Source organism: Equus przewalskii, chromosome 12 (genome assembly GCF_037783145.1).
Source record: "Equus przewalskii isolate Varuska chromosome 12, EquPr2, whole genome shotgun sequence".
NCBI classification, from domain to species: Eukaryota; Metazoa; Chordata; class Mammalia; order Perissodactyla; family Equidae; genus Equus; species Equus przewalskii.
In genome coordinates this window covers 9,025,407-9,033,130 of record NC_091842.1, presented here as the reverse complement: position 1 = coordinate 9,033,130, position 7,724 = coordinate 9,025,407, and the positions used below count along the sequence as shown (strand labels likewise).

Below are 7,724 nucleotides of genomic sequence, written 5' to 3'. Positions count from 1 at the left end.
GCCTAGGGTGGGGGTACAGCAATGGGGCTTGGTGGGTGGCGCATGATGACCAACGGGAATTGGTCAAAGGGCAGCCTGTCAAACCTCCTCCCCTCTAACTCCAGGAGAGCTGACCGCCCTTCAGCCAGGGTCTCTCCAGTGGAAGCCTGAGCCATGGGTGGGGCAGGGCAAGAGGGAGGGACAGGTGGCTGGAGTTGTAAGTGTGTGACGGCTGGCTTCCAAGAAGCCAGGGCCAAGAAGTACCAGGGAGATGGTGTCGATGGAGGGAGGGGTGAAAGAGCCCTGGAAGGAGCAGTCACCGACAGGCCAGGCTGAGGGAAGGACACTCCGCCCCACCCAGCCCCCCGGAGGCCCCTTTTTCTTCCAGACTTCCTTTCCCATCATCCGTCTCAACCTGCCCCATGCCAAATTTCCAGTGCCTTGCCCTGGGCCTCGGACCACCAGCTCTTCTCCTGGGTGGGGCCCACACCTGAGGCTTTATGATCCTGGTCTCCTCCCTGGCCACTGCCAGTTCCTTTCCTGTCCTAGGCAAAGCTCCCAGGGGCCTTTCCCATACTCCCACCCAAAGAATCTCACTCCATCGGCCCCAACCTCCTTCAGCTTGAGCCCAGCAGCCCCGGCTGCCCACAACAGCAGGACCAGGAGAGCCCAAAGCCTGGGCATGCAGGCCCTGCTGCAAGTGTGTGTCTGACCCCAGGGCCTGGGGAGGTCAAGGCCTTTGTGGAGACCCAGCTTATCCATCAGCGACAATGGCAGCTGACCCAGCCTGGGCCAGCCACCTCCCTGACCAAACCCTGAGCTCCTGACATCAAGGGGGAAGGGCAAGGATGACAAACTCAAGAGAGCTCTGCCTTCTGCCCATCAAGAGGCTCTCCTGCCCCCACCCACTCCCTAAGAATCTGGGCCCCCCAATCTCTATGTTCCTTATGAAGACAGCAGTGGTCCCTGAGAGCTGCCCACAGACCCCTCCCTTCCTTGCTGTGAGAAACTGGCGCTTCCAGCCGCCCCGCAACAGCTCCTCTGGATGTCCCTGTTCTCAACCTAGCAGTGACACCAGCAAGTGAGACGGAGAATGACACAGAGCAGCATCGTTTACAATAAATGCTATATTGCATTCACATGGGAGAATTGGAGGATTGCAGAATTCCTGTCCCCAAATGAGACCTTCCTGCGAAGGAGGCTGTGGGCTTCTGGGCTGAGAGGCTATTGCAGGGATGGGGTGAGACCCGGGAGAGGAAGGGAGAGGAGGAGCTGGCAAGGGGGTCGGAAAGAGAGGTGAGGCAGTAAGGGAGGGGATGGAGTTAGGAAAGGAGGAGGGGGCTGAGGGAGCTTCCTCACCTCAGGGTCCCACTTCCCCTCATCCTGGAGGACCTGGAAACACACACCCCACATCCCACCCCCACCCACGGGCATCCAGGGCCCTTGGGGGAGAGGAAGGGATGGAGCCTCAGAAGGGGGAACTAGGGCCTGGGGAGTACCAGCTAGGGGTCCTAAGTGGCAGTGGGCATAGGGACAGGGGTGGGGCAGGGAAGGACTTAGGACTGGGACGCTGGGATGGGGGTTAAGGATTTAGGGTGGAAGGAACAAGGATGGGTAAGGGGAGAAAACATAAATGGGGAGAGATGTAAGGCTGGGAGCTGGATAGGGGAGAGGCGTGATTAAGAAGTGGGTTTAGACGGGGAGAAGATATAAGGAATGGGGGAAGGGGCACCGTAGAGAGTCTCCTTAGCAGACGGTAGGAGGCAGGGATGGGTTGAAGGCTGGCGACAGGTGTTGGGAGGCAGGTGGTAGGGATGCGCACAGGGAACTAGAGACTGAGGCCTGAGATGGGCAAAGGATGTGGGGACTGGGAATCTGAGAGAGGCCACATAGATGAGGGCTGACACAGGAAGGTGCATTGGGACAGAGATCTGAGCGACCACATCTGGTTTGCACAATGACTGTTCAAGGTATCAGGACAAGTATGCTATACACATTTTACAAGTTCAGAGAAGCTACTGAGCTGCCCAAGGTCCCACAGTGGAAGATCCTGGATTTGACCTGGGTTTGCAGGTGGGTTTCATCCAAGTTGAGAGCGTGCCGGTCTGGGGACAGTCTGATTTTGCCCAGGATTCCAGGAGGCTGAGCTGCATGAGTCCTTGGCCATCTCTTGAAATGGATGCAGAGCAGATGCTTCCTTCCCGCTGTCCAGGGCAGGTGGACAGGGTAGGGCAGGGCTCACATCGAGGACAAGTCCACCTCAGGTCTCTGGGTGTGCACCTGCCACAGAGCACATGAGAGGGAGTCAGAACAGAGCCACCTCGCTCAGGCTGGCTGGGAGTTCACTGCCTCCTGGTCCCAGCCCAGCCGCCTGCCCTGGTGGGTGGGTGGGGCAACTGGAGCTGGACCTGGGAGAACTTACCATCCCCCCTTTGCCCTCTCACCCTCACATTGGTGTCCACCATCTCCAAGGCCACCTGGAAATTTTCATCCTTGACTAGAGAGAGAGAAAAGAGGAGGGGAGAGGAGAAGAGGGAGAGGGAAGAAACGTGATGGAGTCAGGGCTTCAGGGGGCTTCTGTGTCCCCACGTGCCCTACAGGGACAGCCTGTGCAGGACCTGGCCTTCCCCAGGAGGGGCTCAGGGAAGAGGAGATGCCAGAGCCCTGGCAGGAGCTATGTGTCTTTCTTGGCCAGGGAAGGTCACCTGGTACTGCCCAGGCTGGGGTGATGCCCAGGGAAACCCCTGCCACTCTTGCCCAGGAGGCAGGACTCACAAGGTTGGTCATCCTGGAAGCCCGAGTTGGAAAAAGTCCCTGCGGTGTCCTCATCCCAAATCTCAAACCATTTCTTGTCGTAGTCCCAGGACCTGAGTCAGGGCACAGCGTCGTCAGGGCAGGGCCTCCGGGTCTGAGGCCCCTTGCCGCCCTCACCCCAACCCCCAGGGTGCTCACCGGGCTCCGCCTCGGCCGCTCCTCCTCCAGCGCCTGACGAAGAATGTCAGCGCCAGCAGCAGCAGCAGCAGCAGCGCTCCGGCCCCGGCCAGGCCCCCGACCAGCGCCCTCCACTGGACGGCCACCTCGCAGCGTGGGCCCAAGAACCAGAGCGTGTCCGTGGAGAAGCAGCTGGAGAGGGGGTCACAGGTCACAGACCCCGCCACCTCCCAAGCCCGGTTAACTCGCGCAACTGGACCCAGCCAGGGCTGGCAGGTGGGCGGGGCTCCCGACAGGGGGAGTGAGCGGGGCGCGCACGTGTGGGCGGGGCCTCACCGGCACTCAGGACCAGTCTTCTGCACAAAGCACTGGCCCTGGTTACAGTTGATGGCGCCTTCCACGTCTGACGTGCAGTTGGTGACACAGCGGAGCCGGTTCTCCTCCTCCAAGGGGAAGTAGTAATCCTCATAGACCTCGGGAGCGGCCCGACGGCAGATGGCTGTGGGGAGAAGAGGGGGTTGCAGAGAGACTACTCAGGAGCCTGGTTACGGGGACTCTGAAAATGGATGGGGAGGACTCCATTTCTGAGGGTGGGGTGTCGTGGGGTAGACCGTGGGATCCGAAGTCGGCAAGGCAGGCCCGCCGGACTCTCACCGACTCCTCACCCTGCCTGCCAGTCCTCAGGAGGAAGCTGTTAATAAGGGTCAGGAAGTCATCACTTGCCTCCCCAAAAGGTCTCCCATTCTCCCCAGAGAATTTCAGCGGGCAGATGTCGCTGAGGGGTCATGGCCTCCTGTGGCCACTCAGTCCTTTGTCCCACACTCACCTTGTGGGGTCATCTCCATCCTGGTGTCGTTTCTCACAGTGATGGAGTCAGGCTTAAAACACAAGGCTGAGGGGACAGAGGCACAGGTGGAATTGGCATGAGTCAAGGGGTCCAGGCCAGGGAAGCAGGGCAGGCGTGGGGAGGGGCAGACAGGGCTCATCTTCCCCAAATAATCAGGGGTCCTCAGCCATCCTGGAGATCTTGAGCAGAACTGTCAGGCGGGCTCTTCCCCAGCACCCAGGTTCTGGCAAACCCCTCCTTAGCCCCATCCTTGACCCAGTTGGCTGTGGATCACACCCCTCCCTCCAGCCAAAGGCGCCCAGCCTCGGCTCACTCTGGTTATTCTGGCAGCTGTCCATGTCCTGGCTGACATTGTGAAGCTCGTCTTTCAGGGCTGCCTTCACCATCTCATAGTTTGTCTCCAACTGGGAGCTGAAGGGCAACTCCAGCAGGACCACATAGTCCACCACGATGCTGCCATTCCTGAAATGGTCAAGGGGTTAGGCACCTTACAGGCCTCCCAGGCCTGGGGCACAGAGGTTCTAGAAGGGCACCTCCAAGGCCAACCATAGGTGGTCATGTGTAGAAGGGAAGGGGGCAAAGGCAACGAGTTGGGATGCCAGGCACATTATTTTCAGAAGGGGCTGCCAGCATCCCTGATGTTGTCAGCCTGGGAAGGCATGACAAGGAATGATTGGCATTCCTTTGCATTGCCTCAAGCCATTACCAAACCAGGGCCTCCTGGGCTCTCTGCCAGGCTCATGCTGACCCACTCAGCAGACCAGGTGCCAGCCAGAATGAGACCAGCTACAGTCCAGACACCAGACTTCCCTCCAGCCCTCAGGTACCACTTCCCTGCATGCAATCTCTCTCCTTCTGACGTGCTTAGAGAGGAGGGGTGGTGCCCTCCTTCAGAGAAATGGCTCCAGAAAATGATCGCTAAAGTCCCCACACTGCCTCCACCCTTCCCTTTATGAAGTCTGATGATTCCAAAAGCAAGAGATGGCTTCTCCAGCCTTTCTTTACGCCCCCTTCCCCCAGCTCACTCTGCCTCCACAGCCTTAGAAGGGTCTCCTACCTCAGAGACAGGATCTCCACATCCTTGAACCCCTGCACATTTTGGTAAATCTTCTGCATCTGAAAAGCAAAAAGTTGCTGGGCTCACGTCTGAACCTCCAGAGTTGAGGGCAACCAGGGGAGGACCTTTGAGTCCCTCAGCTCCACCCTCACCTGACTGCGGAAGTTGTCACTGAAATCCTTGTAGGCCTTGGAAGTGTTGTCATGGAGATCCGGGAAGAACTCCTGGTCGACAGCCACCTCCATGCCCACTTCAGCGTCCACAGTTTCTGCACACAGCATGCCCTGCTCTGGTCACTTCACCATCTTTCCTGTCTGACATCACCCCCAGCACCCTGATCTGGAGGCTACTCCCATGAACCCTCTCCATGTTCCCGAGGACTGATTGAAGAGCAGGAGGGAGAAGGTAGGAATTCTGGGATGACTTGTCCCGAGAAGAGGGAAAGAATGGAAGTCAGGGTGCTCTCGTTGTCTGCCGCAGTGGGAGATGAATAATGGCCCCCACTGATACCTAGGTCTCACTCCCCAGAACCTGTGACTATGTTCTGCTAGATGCAGGAGGAATCAAGGCTCAGGTGGAATGATGATTGCTGATCAGCTGATGTTAATGTGGGAAAATTAATGTGAAATATGGGAAAATGAATGGACCCAATGTAATCACGAGGGTCCTTAACAGTGGAAGACAGAGGCAAAAGAGTCAGAATGACTCAGGTGAAGACATGACTAGAAGAGAAAGGCACAGAGATGCAATGCTCCTGGTGTTGAAGATGGAGAGAGGGAAGCTTGAGACAAGGAAGGTGGGAGGCACCAGAGTCTGGAAAGGGCAAAGAAATGGATTCTTCCCCGGAGCCTTCAGAAAGGAGCACAGCGCTGCCGAAACCTTGATTTAGCCCAGCAAGACCATGTCAGACTTCTAATCTGGAGAACTGTAAGATGAGACATTTGTGTTGTTACAGTTGTGAAGTTTGTGGTAATTCGTGACAGCAGCAATTAAAAACAATTACAGCTCCAAGCACCCCTGACCAGGGGTGTGGTCCTAGCCATGTGTGAAGGTGAGGGTGCACAGGAGGCATGGATTAGCAGTGGGCGTGAGAGTGAAGGCAGGAATGGAGAACTTGAGCATTATGGCATGGGCACCTCCACATGGACCACAGGGCTGGGACCAGGGAGAGTCAGTGAAACCCAAGAGACAGTGCAGAGGGCAGGGCCCCAGCAACTCACCAAAATCCATCTGTTCTACTGCAAACTCACAGCGGGTGCCATAGAAGGTGCTGGGGCAAACACACTTGAGGCCATCCCATTGACCCTCATTCTCGCACACGCTGTCCTGTCGCTCACAGCGGTCCCCAGAGAACCCCGGGCGGCAGAGGCAGCGGTCCTGAATCCAGGTGCCATCATTCTCACAGGTTCCTGGGCAGCACGAGAAGAAGGGGAAGTTCACAATGGGGCCTGACATTGGTGACACAGGAATTTAGTAGGAGAAGGAACAGGGAGGTAGGAGGTCCAACCTGGGGTGGTGGTGGTCATCTGAGTAGTGGTTGAAGTTGTCATCTGAGTAGTGGAAGAAGTTGTCCCTGGTGACGTGACTGTGGTGGGAGTCTGAGGGGTGGTCGCCTGAGTAGTGGTCGAAGTAGTGGTTGTCTGAGTAGTGGTGGAAGTTGTCTTTGGTGACGTGAGGGTAGTAGGAGTCTGAGTTGTGGTCACCGGTGTTCTTGGAGTCTGGGTAGTGGTTGAGGTGGAGGCAGTCAAGTTGCTTGAAGTTGTCACGGCAGTTGGAACGCTGCTGCTTTGTTCGGTGGTCAGTGGGAGGCTAGTAAAGCCCGGCATACGTGGCGTATTTACAGAGTTGGTGCTCATCCAAGTTCCACTGGGGGGTCTTTGTGTGCTTGTCAAAACTGTGCTGATGGGCACGGCCCCAGTGCTCATAGAACTAGGAGCATCACTAATGAGGTTGGTGGGACCAGTTTCGAGAACTGAAGTAGAAGTGTCCAGAGGTGTAGGAAAGACAGTAGTCATACTGGTGTATCCAGGAACGGTGACCTTCTCAGTGGTAGAGGGAATGACTGATAATGAGATGCTGGGTGTAAAGGTTACTTCATGAGTTGGATCCATTTCCACACATGGAGTAGTGGAAGAAGCAGGCACTATTGTAATTGATATAGTTTCTGGACATGGGGTGGTGGAAGAACTAAAGATAGTAGGAGTGATGGTTGTTTTGGTAAGAATAGGGATCACAGGAGACTGGGGTGTAGAAAAGCTTGTAGTAGCAGACGAAGAGGGAGTAGAAAAAGTGGTGACGGGAGAAGACTTTGTATTTTCTGTACTGGAGGTGGGCGGGGATGGAGGAAGAGAGCTAGTGGTGAACTCTGAACTTACTCTGCTGGAAGAGAGAGTAGAGGATGTTTTCACTGTGGAGGCGGAAGAAAGGATGATGGTACAGAAAGGGGTAATTATGGCATTTGTACGGGTATTCAAAGTAGAGGAGGATGGTGTGGGAGAAACACTAGAAGGAATCTGTGGTGTAGTCGAGGATACTGTTGTGAGAATGGGGAGAGTAGTGGTACTGTCTACGTCTACAGTTAAGGCAGTCGCAGAAGTACCTGTGATCGAGGTGGCAGGGGTTGAAGTGTCGGTGGGAGCGGTGCTTTCACTTGTGGCCCAGGTGACAGTGGTAGTGGGAGATGCCGCGGTGGATGTGGCGCGGGGTGGAGGCGATGTGGTAAGCAGGGTGGGTGGAGGGGTAGTGATGGTGGTGAAAGTGGGGGCAGGTTCTGTGGTTGAGGCAGGCGGAGACGACTGAAGCACACTCGTGGGTGACGTCTGGATGTTGGTGGTCGCTGGGGTAGAGGTGGTGGATGTTGGAGAAGACACGACATTCGTGGGTGTGATGGACGACGTGATAGGGGCAGGT

General features: G+C 56.5%; 1 protein-coding gene across 1 annotated transcript; it reads right to left on the bottom strand.

Moving 5' to 3' along the window:
* Positions 1–1,091: 1,091 nt before the first annotated feature.
* Positions 1,092–5,084, bottom strand: LOC103542762 (mucin-3A-like). The gene is made up of 9 exons (XM_070566341.1): positions 4,967–5,084; positions 4,815–4,873; positions 4,071–4,219; positions 3,737–3,802; positions 3,247–3,409; positions 2,932–3,102; positions 2,755–2,846; positions 2,424–2,476; positions 1,092–2,259 (listed from the first exon to the last, which is right to left on the bottom strand). Exons 1-9 carry the CDS (start codon positions 5,057–5,059, stop codon positions 2,218–2,220), a joined length of 888 nt encoding a protein of 295 aa, XP_070422442.1. The 5' UTR covers positions 5,060–5,084; the 3' UTR covers positions 1,092–2,217.
* Positions 5,085–7,724: the final 2,640 nt, after the last annotated feature.

Excerpts from the sequence above, each read along its gene's own strand:
- LOC103542762 (XM_070566341.1), bottom strand. The coding sequence starts at position 5,059 with ATGGAGGTGGCTGTCGACCAGGAGTTCTTCCCGGATCTCCATGACAAC. Across the intron at positions 3,103-3,246 it reads AAGACTGGTCCTGAGTGCCG|CTGCTTCTCCACGGACACGC; the intron begins GTGAGGCCCCGC and ends CCCCCTCTCCAG. Across the intron at positions 2,260-2,423 it reads TGGTGGACACCAATGTGAGG|GTGCACACCCAGAGACCTGA; the intron begins GTGAGAGGGCAA and ends GCTCTGTGGCAG.